Source organism: Stigmatopora nigra, chromosome 16 (genome assembly GCF_051989575.1).
Source record: "Stigmatopora nigra isolate UIUO_SnigA chromosome 16, RoL_Snig_1.1, whole genome shotgun sequence".
NCBI classification, from domain to species: Eukaryota; Metazoa; Chordata; class Actinopteri; order Syngnathiformes; family Syngnathidae; genus Stigmatopora; species Stigmatopora nigra.
The window spans coordinates 8,212,276-8,229,810 of NC_135523.1; the positions used below are offsets into that span (position 1 = coordinate 8,212,276).

General features: G+C 39.1%; 1 protein-coding gene across 1 annotated transcript; it reads left to right on the top strand.

Annotated features, from left to right (window-relative positions):
• The first annotated feature begins 261 nt into the window (after positions 1–261).
• On the top strand, positions 262–16,520 carry oplah (5-oxoprolinase, ATP-hydrolysing). Its single transcript, XM_077735845.1, has 28 exons — positions 262–791; positions 2,095–2,283; positions 2,617–2,808; positions 3,564–3,678; positions 4,562–4,685; positions 5,180–5,375; positions 6,229–6,394; positions 6,500–6,638; positions 6,843–6,910; positions 7,363–7,538; positions 7,816–7,956; positions 8,031–8,143; positions 8,267–8,437; positions 8,532–8,669; positions 8,738–8,876; positions 9,206–9,318; positions 9,703–9,854; positions 9,942–10,102; positions 10,175–10,276; positions 10,351–10,525; positions 11,005–11,189; positions 11,259–11,405; positions 11,985–12,119; positions 12,205–12,354; positions 12,437–12,594; positions 14,626–14,786; positions 14,875–14,972; positions 15,754–16,520. Exons 2-28 carry the CDS (start codon positions 2,113–2,115, stop codon positions 15,904–15,906), a joined length of 3,939 nt encoding a protein of 1,312 aa, XP_077591971.1. The 5' UTR covers positions 262–791; positions 2,095–2,112; the 3' UTR covers positions 15,907–16,520.
• The last annotated feature ends 1,015 nt before the right edge of the window (positions 16,521–17,535 follow it).

Here is a 17,535-nt window from a genome sequence, read left to right on the forward strand (position 1 = left end):
ATTCATTCGCAGGGGGTGCTGGAGCCTATCTCAGCACCTATCCCCTAATTATGGGCAGGGGACACCGTGAATTGACTGTTTTTTTAGGATCTGGGATGACACCAGAATACCTGTAGAAAACCCACGCAGGCCCTGGGAGACTGCACAGGTGGACTGAGCTGGATTCGAACCCAGGATCCCATAACTGTGAGGCTGACGCACTAAACACTCATTTGCTGGGCCTGCATATTTGGTTTGTATTGCTTGTAATTACATTAGTTTAACAGTTAATACTAAGATTGTATTTTTAAAATGCATAATTGTATCAAACTAAATATTAAAATAAAATAAGTTCAAGTAATTTAAAAGAAATTTACTAATATTTTAGTTCTTAATTACCAAAAACAGTCACTTGCCCAATAATGGGTAACGGTGTTGAGCCTGTCCACTGTGGTAACCATTGTCCCTGAAAGGGTTAACTGCTTTCACCTAGTGGTGAGAAAAAGAATTATTGGACGGGCGGGGAGGGAATGCCTGCTTCTTCCTTGCAAAGGCAGGAATGTTGACTTTTTTTAGATTAACACAGTTTGGATTTGACTTCCACAGAAATGAGCAAACTATGCATATGGAAAGTGAACCATCTTCAGCAATTTACGTTTAAATCACAGCGGCTGAAAACCGCCCTCTAGCGATCAGTTGATGGAATCAACTAATACTATAGAAGGGGCGGAGCTACCGTTTGGCGTGTGAGTCTGTTAAGACATTTGACGGGAGACGCTGCACACATCAACGATTTAAAGAATTAACAAGTGGTGAGTTGAAATCCTTTTCTTTTTCCTTAGATTAGGCTGACGATTGCATCGAAACCGACATGATATGCTAACAGGATAAAAAAAAAAGTCGAGCACCACAGCGAGTATCAAATCTAAACCTCGTGCCTCGCACAAAGACAGAACTACTAAATACACGTGTAACATTTCTACACAAGTAGAAGAACATAAAATTTAGCCTCATGCAATATACCCCTGACATTGCAAGTATCCTTGCAGTCGCCCCCACTTTGCCATTGATCTTCAGCTGTCAAAGCGTTGTAAATATGTAACATGCATTGCGCAAGAAATAACCCCCCAAAAAATCACATTTAACACCCTACTGTCATTTGAACTTGCAGCCTTTAAAGCACTGGTGTCAAACTGGGGGAGAGGGGGCTAAATCTGGCCCGCCACATCATTTTGTGCGGCCCAAGAAAGTAAATCATGTGTGCTGACTTTGGTTTTCTCAACTCATCTTTTGAACCGCTTTATCTTCATTAGGGTCGCGGGGGGTGCTGGAGCCAATCCCAGCTGAGTTACAACCAGAGGTGGGAAACAACCTGAATTGGTGGTCAGCCAATTGCAGGGCATAAAGGGCAATTTAGAGTGTCCAATCAGCCTAACATGCATGTTTTTGCAATGTGTGGGGGGGGGGACTGGAGAAAATGCTAACTCCTAACAGGTGGATGTGACCTGTATATGAACCCAGGATCCCAGAGATGTGAGTCCGACACACTAACCACTCAACCACCGGGTCACTGACTTTTCCCCTTTTTAAATCAATAATTGCATTTTCTTTAATAGTATCTAAATAATGCTTCTTCTTTATTATTTTATTATTCACTGTTAATAAACAGATTTTCAAAAATGCAATATTAACTTTTTATCTATTAAACAAAAAAAACAAAAAAACACAATTTTGACTTAATATTAGCTTTCTTTTCTGATTATAAAATTGTAAATACATGTAAAATATCCAATACAAGAGAATATTTGCTATTTAATGGCTCAAAGAGCAGATTATAATGTCCAAAAATAACCTATTTATCAGCCCGATGCTGTCGAATCATTAATCAATTAATTTTGGCAGCCCAGTTGGAAGATATACCAGCCGTCTGGATGAAATTGAAACTACGACTTGGCCCGTGAGAAAAAATGAGTTTGAGACACCTGCTTTAAAGCATGAAAATGGTAGTGAATAGAGGAGTGTAATACGTAACTTGTGTGTTGTTCTTAGATTGTCACGCCCATGCATAGTTGAGTTTCGTTACATTGTGCAAGTACTTTTCCCATTACACTCCAGGTGACCTCACTGCTAAACATGGCCCTCACTCAAGGAAAGTTTGACTTTGCCATCGATCGAGGAGGAACCTTCACGGACGTGTTCGCTCGTCTTCCAGATGGCCGGGAGAGGGTTCTCAAATTGCTTTCCCGTGACCCCCAGAACTACAAAGACGCCCCCACCGAGGGCATCCGCAGAATCTTGGAAGAGGTAAACACAATCTAGGAGTATATTTTGTGAGATCTACAACCACAGTCATTAACATGTTAAAACATTACTGTCATTTTTTTTAATATTCATTGAAAGAAAGGTCTGATGCTTTTTCTAGCCAACACACATAGAGCAAGTCATAAAATAACTAGGAATTATATTGTATTAAATGCCACATAGTGACCCGGTGGTCAGGTGGTTAGTGTATTGGCTTCACAGTTTTGAAATTGAGGGTTCAATCCCATGTTTGGACCTTCCTATAAATATTCATGCCATTTTTTTACCTTAATATTTTTAACCGAATTTGTATGATGTCTTTGCCTTCACCGGCAGGAAACGGGACGCGCTTTCCCTCGGGAGAAGCCTGTCGACACTTCTCTGATCGGCTGGATTCGAATGGGGACCACAGTGGCCACCAACGCTCTCCTCGAGAGAGAAGGGGAAAGGACAGCTTTGCTGGTCACCAAAGGCTTTAAAGACCTGCTTCATATTGGAACCCAAGCCAGGCCTAAACTGTTTGACCTGGTTGGTAAAACTCAAACTATAATAAATAGTCAATTATTGTCTTTTAGAGCTTTAGTAACTTTTGGGGGAAATGTTGTTATATAATTATTCAAAGAACTGTCTTAGAGTTTGCCCTCCAACAAGTGAACCATTAATGGTTCACTTGGTTGCTTATCTATGAGGGTGCACTTTGAAGGTTAATGAGAAATCATTTTGGGAGATGCATGTTAAAACACATTACAGATAAAATGAAGAAAAATATCTAAATAAATAAAAACGCATACAATTGAGCTGTAGTTTTAATGGGATGTAAAAGCCAATCTGTTTTTGCAGTAAACTCACTTTTTTTTTGCTCCCTATGGCACTGACAAATATTATTTCATCTGGTAATGATAATAGCATCCACAAAGATGATTTTATTCCTCCAGTTATTTTATTGACAAACATATTGGTGTAAAGACACAATTTTTGGCCTGGTCAATGGACCCACATGCTACACAACGTGAACACGAAGATGCCAACATTGTTCATCTTCCTATTGTTATTTTACCACACAGTAAATTAATGAGTGAAACTCAAAAGTAAATCACTCTTCGAGGTCTTAAAATGGGAACAATCTCCATTTAACTATTGAGAACCACATTGGTAGTGGAGAATTGAGAACCACATTAGACATATTTCCCCAAAACATATTGCAGTCATATCCATTGAAATATTAGGGCCATTTAATGTTCAATTATAAGTTACGTGTATAATATGCCTAAGTGCATTTACAGGAGGTGTCCTTGCCTGACGTCCTATACGAAGAGGTTATAGAGGTGGATGAGCGTGTCGTCCTCATGCAAGATGGCTGCAAGCTGCCCAGAAAAGCCCCCAAACGTGTTGTCACAGGTTTTTATTTTATTATTTATATTTTTATAGTGCACACATCCCTCTTTCCTGATTATACCATAACATTAGATTGCCCCTTATTTACGCATGTGCTTATAGATGAATGGATATACTACTTGGTGAGAAAGTCGCTGCAGATACTATATTATAAATTGTTTGAACACAATGTATTCATTAAGGAATATAGTCATTTACAAAAATATTTTTTTCTTCATGATAGACAGCAGTAATCCCTCAAATAGCACTGTTGATGTCGATAATCGAAAAATCGCAAAGTAGGGTCACCCTTATTAAAAAAAATACTTCCGCTTAAGAGTATCAGTGTAGATTTTCACATTTTATGAACTTTAAAAATATATATATATATATATATATATATATATATATATATATATATATATATATATATATATATATATATATATATATATATATATATATATATATATATATATATATATATATATATATATATATATATATATATATATATATATATATATATATATATATATATATATATATATATATATATATATATATATATATATATATATATATATATATATATATATATATATATATAATAGAATAATTGATAGCAGAACGAAATTGCATAGTAGTGAATTCGCGATAACTGAAGTAGTGATAATCGAGGGATTACTGTATGTTAGTATTTTGTTATGAAGAGTTATTGTAAAGTACAGATTCTAACAAGATAGTAGGATGATGCATCAAAATAGCGCCTTAGTTCATTTACTTTTGTAACTGTCTCAGTCAAATGAGAATAAAAAAAGTACCAAATTGGTAGTGTCATAGGTTTTGTATGTCTCATATTAATGTGTTTTACTGTATATATTTCCTTTTTGCTGTGTATACTCAGGCAGCACGGGGGACCGTCTGGAAGTGTGGCAAGAGCTCAATCTGGAAACTGTGGAGAAGGACCTTAGAGGAGTCTTGTCTCGTGGAATCACAAGTCTGGCTGTGCTTCTGCTTCATTCCTACACGTCAGTGCAGTTTCTTAGTATTTTATTTTAGGCCACATATCCACTAATATTCAAATGAATGTATTCTAACTTCCAAAGTAAAAAAAAAAAATCTCATTGAATACTGCGCTGTGTTGAAAAGAAACATGACTTGTTTTCATCTGTTATACTTTATTTTGCAACATATCCTTTTACATCCAAAGGTATGAAACTGCCGTATTTTCCACACTATAAAGTGCAACTCAAAGACTTCAATTCTCTTGAAAACCCGTAGTCCGCCTTACAGGCTAATGTGCCCCGCATATGGATCAATATTGGCTAATCGTTGTATGAAATTGTTCTAATAATAATAATAATAATTTCTATTTTGCTTGGAACTTTTTTGGGTTGTTTTTTTTTTGCCGTCATTGGCGTCGGTTCATATCTAGCCCCCCTTGATTCCTTTAATCAGACACCTGTGCATTTATGTACTTCGTCACTCACAGTTTTCCCTCACTGTCTTTTTTTCTTCTAAGGTGGTCCGACCATGAAAAAGCTGTGGGTGCCCTTGCTCGTCAACTGGGCTTCACCCAAGTGTCTCTGTCCTCCGAGATCATGCCCATGGTCAGGGCGGTCCCTCGAGGTTACACTGTCTGCGCTGATGCGTACCTCACCCCCAAAATCCGGGAGTATCTTAAAGGCTTTACCTCTGGTTTCAAAGGTGCTTTAAAGGTATCCTCTTTTAATTCAGTGTGGGTACTTTATTTAAAATTATACAGGCTATATAGTAGTAGTTATGCTCTTAGCGTAGAAGTCAAATTTGTATTATATTTGCAACGGACTCAGGAACAGGAATAGCAACTTGCCTCATTGTGTCTGTGAAAGCAGTCACAAAAAGTGTGTTTATAGCTGTGCTCTTCCATAAGTTTAGCCTGTGGAATGCTGACCAGGTACTAGAAATAGTACTGCGTCCTGCCTCCTGAATAGGCCAATGAAAAAGCAGTTGTGCACTTTCTAGATGCTATATTTAAGAAAGTGGTTGGGTATTGTGAATTGGTAGAACTGCAGTATATGAACTACTTTGCATATTAATTCATAAATTATTGAAGAGGTATAAAACCTGGACAGAAGGATTGTTTGTAATGACACACGTGAAAAAGGTTTAGAGTAGAGGCGACTCACATTTTCAAGTTTTCTTCAGTTGTTGTTTTGAGTATATTTGCACCTCAGGTCAACAAGAGAAACACAATTAACTTGCTGAAATTAATTGCGTTAACTTGAATTGTCAAGTATGGGGGCAAAACACTGGCAGTAGTATAGCTTTCCATGCTGTTTAGTGCACTTGCTTATTACACATTGCATTGTCATTAGATGACCAATATTCAAATCGTGCATGGAACACTTAATGCATATAGACTTAAATTGAAGTTCGGTTTAATGAATTGTTTTTCACTTTGGTTTACTTATTTTTTGTTTTGTTTTCAGCAATAATTGACTTTTCTGCATTTTCCATCAAAATTAGAATTGTGAAATTTTCCCTTTATTCCCTTCAACGAGTTCATTTTAAATGACCTTTTGTCAACAGAATGTCGACGTCCTGTTTATGCAGTCAGACGGTGGTCTGACTCCCATGCAGCACTTCTGTGGTTCACGTGCAGTCTTATCGGGACCAGCTGGTGGAGTAGTGGGTTATGCTGTCACTTCTTACAACCAGATAGAGAAAAGGCCTGTGATTGGTTTTGATATGGGCGGTAAGTTTCTGGTATTGCTTCACAAATACCCCAAAAAATGTGTTCCAACAAAAGATACTTCTTTACGTCCACTAAAGAAAATTCCCCTCTTCTGTACTTTTGCAGGCACGTCCACTGATGTGAGTCGTTATGCGGGTCAGTTTGAACATGTGTTCGAGGCAACCACAGCGGGAGTCACGCTGCAAGCACCCCAGCTCGACATCAATACCGTAGCAGCTGGTGGAGGCTCACAGCTCTCTTTCAGGTCTTAAGTATAAATATTTTTTTAGCAGTATTCACAGTTTTTAAGGATTTTTGTACTCCTACTTGAGTGCTGTGTATGAGTATGTTTGCTATCTTTCCATTTGACACTCCACATGAAGATTCTGTGCATACTGTACAGTAAAAAATAGGTACAATGGCATCTGTTTTTGATGAATGGTGTTTGTCATCTTTCCTTGTTCTTTAGGTCAGCGATGTTCATGGTTGGACCAGAATCTGCTGGGGCACATCCAGGACCGGCCTGCTATCGCAAGGGTAATGGATATAACCACCATTGCTTTATTAATTGTGATGTGTATTATTTCAGTCATTAACTGAATTCCTGTGAAACATTTCACATAGTATTTTGAAATGGGGATATCTGGCAAGTTACATGTACTAGGAAAATTACAAATATATTTTAAGATTGTATTTTTGTTGTTTTTTTCCCCTCCTTACATATGCTTTTTATTTTGTTTCAGCTGTAGAATCAACCAGTCCCTTTTTTTGTCATGTGAATTTCATTGTTCTTACTAGCAATTTCAGCACAACGATATATTTAGATTTCTGTTATGTATAAGAATTATTTTTTTTGCACATTAAGTTGGAATTTGTGCACGAATTTGCTGTTGTTTTCAGTAGCTCCAAAATGTCCATAAGTTTAAACACTCATTGTCTGCCTTAAACTAAAAATAATGTAATATGTAATATTTGCTTGATTTTCCTAGGTGGTCCTTTGACTGTGACAGATGCTAACTTAGCTTTAGGCCGCCTCCTCCCTTCGTTCTTTCCCAAGATCTTTGGTCCTAACGAAAATGAACCACTATCCAAGGAGGAGACTATGAGTCATTTCCGTCGTATGACCCAAGAGATCAACCACTACTTATCGTCTAACCAATCACAAGTAATCTTTATGTTTACTTCACATCATTGAACCTGTTAACAATGATTGTATTGGCTGAGTTGTGTATTACAGCAAGCTGTTTGTCTCACGCACACACATTATTATCATCATATAACCATCAAGATGCTTGCACATGCTTAGCCTAATCTTAACCCTTAAAATCAGACTTAGACTCAAGTGACTTTGGTCATTGTTTTTGCCAGTGAGTGAAATTTGAACTAAAAATCATCATTTTCATTTTTTTCTTTTTTATTCATTCATACATTTATATTTTTAGGCTGCTGGAAATGGCACAAAGCACTCAAAAAACTCTACTTTGCCCAAAAAACAATCTGAGATGACTTTGGAGGACGTAGCCATGGGATTCATCAGAGTGGCAAACGAGGCCATGTGTCGGCCAATTCGAGCCCTCACTCAGGTACTTAAGCAAAATCTACGTTTTTGTAGTAGTGTCTAATACAATGAATATTAAATATCATATATGCACTCTAGGCAAAGGGCCACGACACAACTCAACATGTATTGGCGTGTTTTGGCGGTGCCGGTGGACAACATGCATGTGCAATCGCCCGAGCCCTTGGAATGAAGACTGTCTATATACATAAGTAAAAATAATACCTAGGAGTTTTGCTGGGTTTTTTTTTTTTGCATTCAGCACCTGTGATTTTAATTGCTAGTTTCCAATTACTTGTCTTATTGTATTTTTTTTTTTTTGCTCGCCTGTGTAGGTACAGTGGTGTGCTTTCAGCCTATGGTCTTGCTCTCGCGGACGTTGTGGAGGAAGTTCAGGAGCCTTGCTCGTTGAAATATGAACCCAACTCGTTCGCCGAGCTTGACTGTAGAGTAGAATCGCTCTCAAAACGCTGCCACGACACATTGTGCGTACGTGGGTTCAACAGGTTAGTAGCACTAGTTTTTTTCCTCACACTCTTTTGCTTTTTGCAAGAAAGTCTTGTTTCATGAAAGTAACATTCATCTTTCTTAACTTTGCAGTGGCCAAATAACCACTGAGATTTTTCTCCATCTGCGTTATGAAGGCACAGACTGTGCTCTAATGGTGACTGCAACTGGTTACCCCCGAAACGAACAGACTTGTCAAGCTGGAGATTTCCGCACTGCCTTTACTCAGAGGTTTGTATATAAAGAGTTCAACCATTTGTGACTGTGTGATGTGGAACTAAGGCTTTGGTCCTATCAAGGTATCTAAAGGAGTTTGGATTCACAATCCCAGAGAGGCCTATTGTGATAGATGACATCAGAGTGAGAGGCTGTGGCAAGTCGGGCATCAAACTGATGTGCAAACATAAGAAGGGACGCGGTCAGGCCAAACCAGTTACGGTACTTGGACTTTCTTTCATAATAAGCAAACAACTATGTCCTCATAGCTTATACAAACATAAACCTACCGGTCTACCATTTATGTTTTGGGGATGTGGGAGGAAACCGGAGTACCCGGAGAAAATCCACGCAAGCCCGGGGAAAACATGCAAACTCCCCACAGTGAGGCCCAACCTGACACCAGAAATTAGACGCCGACGCGCTAACCACTCGGTCACCGGGCTACCTTGCCTTACATTACGTTTATCTTAATATCATAAAGTTTTCAATACATTACAAAACTAACCAGCTTGATAACCATCATGAGTCATCTATGCTCTTCTTGCTAGATGACCAAATGTTACTTTGAGGATGGTTACCATGACAGTGCTGTGTATTTGTGGGAGGAACTACACTGTGGTCACGCCATCCAGGGACCTGCCATCATCATTGACAAGAACAGGTACTGACATTGAAGTTAGTAAGGTTTTGTCTTTAATGCTCAATTTTGTTTTTAGTGTGTTTTCTGGTGCATTGTACAGCATGTTATCATGCCGAAAACAGTTAATGATAGGAATGATGAATATAATGCCGCTTTCAAGTAAATCATTAGTTAAACCATGATGTAAGAAGTGTGGCTGAATATTAATTCAATTTTGAAAACCGCTATTCGCTTACGACTATTACGTTTTCGTCTGCTACCAGTGACCGAGGAGATCCGGATTAGACCCAAAATGGGTGAAACAAGATCGGTTTTAGAAAAAAAGCATCTTAAAAAAAATCCTGTACAAAAGTTGTTATATGCCATGAAATGTATAAGTTGACAGGTATGGTAATTCTTCCTCAGTACCATACTTGTGGAGCCGTGCTGTGAGGCCTATTTGACTGAAGAGGGTGACGTGCGCATGACAGTTGGCTCCGACCCTAACTGCGCAGTAGGCACGGAGCTTAACACAGTACAGCTCTCTATCTTCTCCCATCGCTTTATGAGCATTGCAGGTTAGTTCACAAAATTGGCTATGAAGACCTCCAAGGTCACTTATGCAAAATCCTTATTTGTTTTGGTCCCCCTTTATGATCCTTTAGAACAAATGGGCAGAGTTCTCCAGAGAACTTCTATCTCCACCAACATCAAGGAGCGCCTCGACTTCTCCTGTGCTGTATTTGGACCAGATGGGGGTTTGGTGTCTAATGCACCCCACATTCCTGTCCATCTTGGTGCCATGCAGGAGACTGTACAGTATCAGGTGATAAAAGATTGCAGGCTGATTTTATTAACTTATTTTTGACCAAATTATTTGGGTTTTTTTTCTGTTTAGATCGTATCTCTGCAGGGGAAATTAAAAGATGGAGATGTGATTTTGAGTAACCACCCACGTGCTGGGGGCAGTCACCTTCCTGACCTCACAGTCATCACTCCAGTAAGGAATCTTTTGCTCTACTTCTTCATTGTTGATCTTTTCCAATGTCAAACGTTCCCTTGCTTCTATTTTAGGTGTTTAGGAAAGGTGTTAGTGGACCAGTATTCTTTGTAGCCAGTAGGGGCCACCATGCAGACATTGGTGGCATCACTCCAGGCTCCATGCCCCCACACTCCACTTCTCTACAACAGGAGGGCGCTGTGTTCATTTCCTTCAAATTGGTCACAGGTGGAGTCTTCCAGGAAGAAGGTAGGACAAGAAAAGATTCAGCATTTTTTATGTATTTTTGAAAAAAAATTGGGACCACAGATACCATTGGATTGAATTGTAAGGTTAAAATATTTTCTAAAATAGTACAATAAGTAGGTGGCCCGGTGGAGTGAGTGGTTAGCGCGTCGGCCTTACAGCCCTGTGGTCCTGGGTTCAAGTCCAGGTCGGTTCACCTGTGTGGAGTTTGCATGTTCTCCTCCGGTTTCCTCCCACATTCCAAAAACTTGCATGGTAGGTTGATTGGACATTATAAATTGCCCCTAGGTATGGGTGCGAGTGTGCATGGTTGCCCATCTCCTTGTGCCCTGCTGGCCACCGGTTCAGGGTGTCCCCTGCCTCTGGCCGGCAGTCAGCTGGGATTGGTTCCAGCATCCCCCGTGACCCCAATGCGGATAAAGCGGTTCAAAAAATGAGATGAGATGAGATGAGTACAATAAGTATGCCTTATTTTCCTGCAGCTGTGACCGAGGCTCTGATGGCCCCGGCCCAATACCCAGAGTCTTCAGGCACTCGGAATCTCCACGACAACCTGTCAGACTTGCGCGCTCAGGTCGCAGCCAACCGGAGAGGCAGTCAGCTGGTAGGAGAGTTGATTGACAGCTATGGGCTGGCTGTAGTTCAGGCCTACATGAGCTATATTCAGGTAATGATAAATGGACTAAGAAACAGAAGTGTAGATATCTAGTAATGTTGTTGCATGTGTATATTGTAGAGTAATGCCGAACTGGCAGTGAAGGACATGCTGAGAAACTTTGCGAGCCGTCGGCGACAACAGACTGGCTCCTTGGATGTGCAGGCGGAGGATTTCATGGATGATGGCACTCCAATCAGACTGCGGGTCCAGATTAATGAAGTTGAGGTAATAATGTCATCAGTAAGGTTTTTTTTCAATGTTTTTTTACAAACATGAAAAAGTCTTGTTTGTTCAAGCGTCATTGTTACCTCAGTGGTACTTTAATAAATTAGATCAATTGGAGTTCATTGAGCCAGTACCTGTAGTATTTTTGTTTGTAAAATAACACAAAACACAGTTTTAATCCAATTTTCTAGATAATTTAATTTGGAATATTATGACAAGATTTTTTTTATGTGTGATTAGTGTCGATTCAGTTAATTATACGTATTGCATTCCAAAATCATATGCCTGTACTGTGAAAAAGCAGCTAGTATTTTTTTTTTTCTAATGATGCTTTTTGCATCAGTTTTTACAACTTTAAAAAAAATTCTAAAATAACATGCTAGTTTTAGGTAAAACAACGGTGTCCATAAAATCTTTTACCTAAGATGAGGGACAAAATGTTCCAATGGTTGCATTTTTATGTGATATGAATTTGCTAACATCTAAAATTACAATTGGTCGTTTCCATTGGTTGCTTAAAACTGTATTGTGGAATCATTTCCAGTGTGAATATATGTTGCCATTTAATGTCCATTGCAGGGTACAGCTGTTTTTGACTTCACTGGGACTGGTACAGAGGTTTGGGGGAACTGCAATGCTCCACGAGCAATTACCCTCTCAGCCCTCATTTATTGCTTGCGCTGCATGGTTGGACAGGACATCCCACTCAATCAGGTCCGGTAATTTGGCTTGTGACTGAAGCCTCAACACCAAAAAAAAAATACACTTTTTAAAAAAAAATCTCTCTAATCGCATTTAGGGCTGTCTTGCCCCAATCAAAGTCGTCATCCCCCCAGGTTCCATCCTGCAGCCCTCGGAGAATGCTGCTGTGGTTGGTGGGAATGTGCTCACATCTCAGAGAGTTGTAGATGTCATTTTCAAGGCATTTGAGGTCTGCGCCGCCTCGCAGGTGAGAATGACTTGACGTGATAAGATCCTGTTGATTTTCCAAAGTGATTCTACTTGGCTAAAAACCTTGTTGTTGTGAATAGGGATGCATGAACAACGTTTCATTCGGCAGCGAAAAGGTCGGCTACTACGAGACTGTCGCTGGTGGTGCTGGGGCAGGTCCAAGCTGGAATGGCAGAAGTGGTGTTCACACTCATATGACCAATACCCGCATCACTGACCCGGAGATTTTGGAAAAGAGGTGAGACATGGGCCACACTTAACCCCACTCCCACGTACACTGATTCCAGCCAGCGTCGTTCCGATCCGCCGCTCATGCGTGCAGCCCACGATTCACAATGCCTTATACAGATGTTTCCCCTTTACCTTTTCCCCTCCTTCTTTTTTACATAGAGAGCCATAAACAACTCATATTTTTAAATGTAATTGTTTGAGAGCCATAGGATACAATGGTTATTTTCTTTTCGTGACAAAATGTTCTGTAAAAACACACTATATGGGCCACAAATGCACAGAGGCCTACACACATAAAATAGTGTTATGAAGTATATGTCATTTTCTTGACTAATTTAAACATATTTTATTTGTTTGGAGATACTAAAGCGCTATGCATTCCATGCAAATTTTATTTTTTCTAGTGTAAATTTCAATAAAATGTGGTAAATGATCAGATTCCTAATAGTTGTATTAACACTATTTAGTTAGAAAGAACATAAACAGATTTATGTTTATGTCCATTCCGTGTTAAACAGGAGGATTTGATTCGGCCAATAGATGTGGTCCGTATTTTTGTCCAAAAGGACAGAGTGACACTGGGCGGAGCTAAGCATTTGGACCAACTTGTAATGATTAAAATGTCAATGTATTTGCCACGTCGGTCAAAAAGGAGTGACACCAGACACCATCAGAGTATTTGGGATTTTGGGTTTAGACAAACTGAGGGCATGCAGGACAGAGTACAATTTTATTCATTTTTTTTTTTTTCAAACCTTTAATGAAGACGAACACAACAAAGCAAAAACTTTCATACAAATAATCAGAACGTACATGAAAACAAACAAAATTATAACGTATTGTAATCGAAGAGGGGACAGAGTAACAATAGAACTGTCTCTGATTGTCACAATCAGTCGACGCAAACCAGAACTTCCACTCCAGCTGTTACAGAGGAAGATTCTGTTGTCTGTCCTTGCTTTCACCGGATATAACATGGGGTGAAAAAAATGCACCTGCACCAACCCTGACTTCTGATGAATTCCCGCCTCTAAATTCTTTATTTGCCATAACATGCATTTCAGGAATTTGGGAAAAACGTTACTTCAGTTATTTGCAAATAGACAAAATAACCGAAGCTAAGCAAGAGTACTCGTTAATGCTAAATATACTCATGCAGTAAAGTACATCAAGCTTCAGAGCCACCAAAGAAATCTTTTGTCTATGTATTTTGAACAAATTCCATTAAGAACAATGTGCATTATACAGAAGAAACCCAGAATCAAATCAGATATCTCTGCATTATATGTATATAAACTATACAGCACACATTTTGGTATAAGTATTCCTACAGTACATATATATAAGTGTACTACTTTTCAATTATTATTGGTTTATATGTATGAAACCCGACCATTTTCATTTAAGAACTGAGCACATGCTTTGTATTCTAGTAATTGCTAGATTACCTTGTCCCCCAAGCTAAAAAGTCATTATTGCTATTGTTTCCAAGATATCGCCGTCTCAACACTCATTCCGCAAGCGGAATCGGGACACTATGCAGTGTGCACTGTGTACCTTTTGAGAGGAATGGCAACCAGCCTTTGCAGATGTGGAAATAGACATTCTTCTGTCATCTGCATTATCTTGCTGTCCTTGAACCTATACATACAAATCCCCATAGACACATACACAGTGCAGTATACACTGTTTTGCAGTACATAGTAAATGAAATAGGTGACATTTGGGTATGTTATTTTATAGCAAAGCCATTCAGAAATAATATGTGACTTAATTTCTATTTTTTTATTGGGATTTTCCGGGTGTAAACTTGTGACACATTTTTCTGGGTGTACCTTGCAAAGAACGCCAAAAAGTAACACATTTACATGATTTTATTCCACATATTCTAACAAGTCCCACTGTTTAACAAAAAAATAGTTGTGCAAAAGTTTCTGCATCAGTTGAAGGCATTAACAACATATGAATATACACTGTAATGACAAATTCAGTTAAATCAGTTAAATTAGTAAACTAATTGATTATTTTCCTCAATTAGGTACCCAGTGATTTTGGAGCATTTCTCCCTGCGACCCTTGTCAGGAGGTGCAGGAAAATACCGTGGAGGGGACGGTGTGATTCGTAAACTGTTATTTAGGGACAAAGTGGTCCTGTCTGTACTGAGTGAGAGGCGTGCCATGCGCCCCTATGGCCTTGAGGGTAACTACTACGAACCTGCTTGGAAAATAGTAAAAAAAAAGAATTGAACATTTCCTTAAAACTAATGGTCTTTTTCTCTGCTAATTAGGGGGTGAGGCTGGTGCTGCAGGATTGAACCTGCTTCACAAAGGTGATGGTAGAATTCTCAATCTGGGTGGAAAGACCAGCGTCAGCCTTGAACCTGGGGTATGACACAAAAATGTATACATATATTATACTGACATGTAAATTCATGACTTTGTATTAGATTGTTGTTTCAACCCACTTCAACTCAAGTGATAATTTTGTTAATTTTGTTACCTGGCGGCCCGGCCCTCAGGTCTTCGGTTCAAATCCAGATCAGCCCACCTGTGTGGAGTTTACATGTTCACCCCGGGCCTACATGGGTTTTCCCTGGGTACTCCGGTTTCCTCCCACATTCCAAAAACATGCATGGTCGGCTGGTCTGACGCTAAATTGCCCCTAGGTATGAGTGTGTGCGCATGAACTGTTGCCACCGATTCAGGGTGTCCCCTGCCCCTAGCCCGAATCAGATGGGATAGGCTCCTGCACCCCCCGCAAAATGAATGAATGAATTACCTTACCAAAAATTCAACTTATATTGCGATGCGACTTCCATTTTCATTTTCTCTGCCTATTTCGCCTTTTGTTATCCATTTTTATATAGATAATTTTACATAAATTCTGATCAAAACAGAAATTACCCTCACTATTATGGGATTCATACTCACTCCATTGCAATTTATTTTTACTCTTCGTCGTTTATTCTTTGCATGTTGCATCTTAAACTCAGGTGCGACTTATAGTCCGAAAACTACGGTGTATATATTTTATTTGGTTCAACTCTGGAATTAAAACAGTTCAGTATCACATTTCCAATCCGAACAATATCCAAATGAATTGATCAGCCCTATAGTTGCAAATCCATAATCTCAATCAATTTTGTATGTCTGTGTTCCCTCTATAGGATATGTTCTGCCTATACACCCCTGGCGCAGGGGGGTATGGGAAGGAGGAGGAAACAAATGAAAAACCCCAGTCAAAGCGCAGACGTTTGAATGAGACTTTCGCTGAGAGGGGCAGTGTCTTTGAATACCGCATGGCACAGGAGGGAGTGTGACAGAGCTGATCTAAGGAATGACCAGATTATCTGTTCAAAGGTGGAGGTTCTATGGTCCCTTCTCCCGGTCTCCTCTTTTTTTTCCTTTAATTGGGGTTTTGATGTTTTCTTTCCCCATTTAGGAGACTTAGATCAAGGCGATATCATTTCTTTTTTGTCAAATATAGGCCTCAGAAGCACCTTTCAACTCAGTTGTGATAAAGGGCTACGTAAACAAATGTGACTGTACTTGAATTCTTTCAAAGAAAGAATGACAACAAAACAGGTACTTCAAATTCAGAGAAAAAAATCTAAAAATTGTTAAGGCTGATTTAGTCCAGCAGTGTTTATCCTGTTTACATTAATTTAAAAATAAATCATAGTTTTCAAAGGTCTCATTTACCTTTTACCAAAAAAAAACGTGCCGTTCCACTGAAATCTGATGAAAACTTGATCATTCATTTTAAATAGATTCACTCCTATTCATTTTCAACATGGACCTGAAATAATTCCTTACTTCTAGACCCACACAAAAATTACTATTTGTAACCATTATCTTTTTTTTGTACCTAAAACATACTAAACATTCAATGACAATCCACCAAAAAATAAATTAAAAAATTAAGCAACTTGAATATTTTTGATTGTGTAAGGCAATCCTGAACTTGTCCTCAAACCAACCAATTATTTTTGTCCTCAAAAATAATCTTAATTTCCAGGATTAAATTTTTAGTGATGGTAAAATATTCCAGTTTCTCTCTTAAACTTCCATTTGAATAGTTGCATGTTGCAGTTAATCTTGAAATCAAGCGCAACAAGGAAAAGTCGTACATTTGAATGAGTAAGTGATCGTTGAGGTGTTGCCCAGCATTGTTTTGTATTTGGGTGTGGTGGATGGGGGGGGGAGTGTCGTTTCCCCTCCCTTTTTGGGTGGGGAATGATACAGGGGGGACACATGGTGAGGGAGTGCAGGCATGCGTAGGTTGCTGATAAAGAGATAGCGACCACTGCGGAGGAAGCAGCAGGAGGTTGACGGCTGCTGGGTTTTGGATGTAAATCAGATGGTTTCTTTGCAAGGACAGCAAATTCCAATTCGGAGCCAATGGACACTTGATCAAAGATAACTTCCATGTTTATGGATCTCAATTGCTGTGCTCAAACAGCATCTGTGACACTACTCGGTTTAGAGACATACACCCCCCCCCCGCCCCCCCCCCCCCCTTTCAGCCTGCCCAGAATTATCTCATTTAGTTTATCAGTCCAAAGCTTGCAAGAGCTGTCTGTGGTATCACCGAACATGACTAATTCAGGCCTAACCAAAATGAAATCTTTAGCATAGGACTGGCATCCATTTTTCATCAAGAGTGATCATTTCAATGATTTAAATTCATTTAAATGAAATCAAATTCTTTATGGACAATGTGCAGTTTACATAAAATATTTAATATCACCGCAATCTACTGACATTTTCTGCACTGTTTGACTTATTTGACAAAATACTGCCAAAAATTACTGCACTTGTTTTCACTGGGTTAATTATTGTAGTTTCACAAAGGCAAAAAAAAAGTTCATTTCAAACCCCTGAACCTTTGGAATGTAGAAGTATTTTATTATTGACGCTGTTCAGCACCATTACATTCTTCATACACC

Excerpts from the sequence above, each read along its gene's own strand:
- oplah (XM_077735845.1), top strand. The coding sequence starts at position 2,113 with ATGGCCCTCACTCAAGGAAAGTTTGACTTTGCCATCGATCGAGGAGGA. Across the intron at positions 2,284-2,616 it reads TCCGCAGAATCTTGGAAGAG|GAAACGGGACGCGCTTTCCC; the intron begins GTAAACACAATC and ends CTTCACCGGCAG. Across the intron at positions 7,539-7,815 it reads TATCGTCTAACCAATCACAA|GCTGCTGGAAATGGCACAAA; the intron begins GTAATCTTTATG and ends TTATATTTTTAG.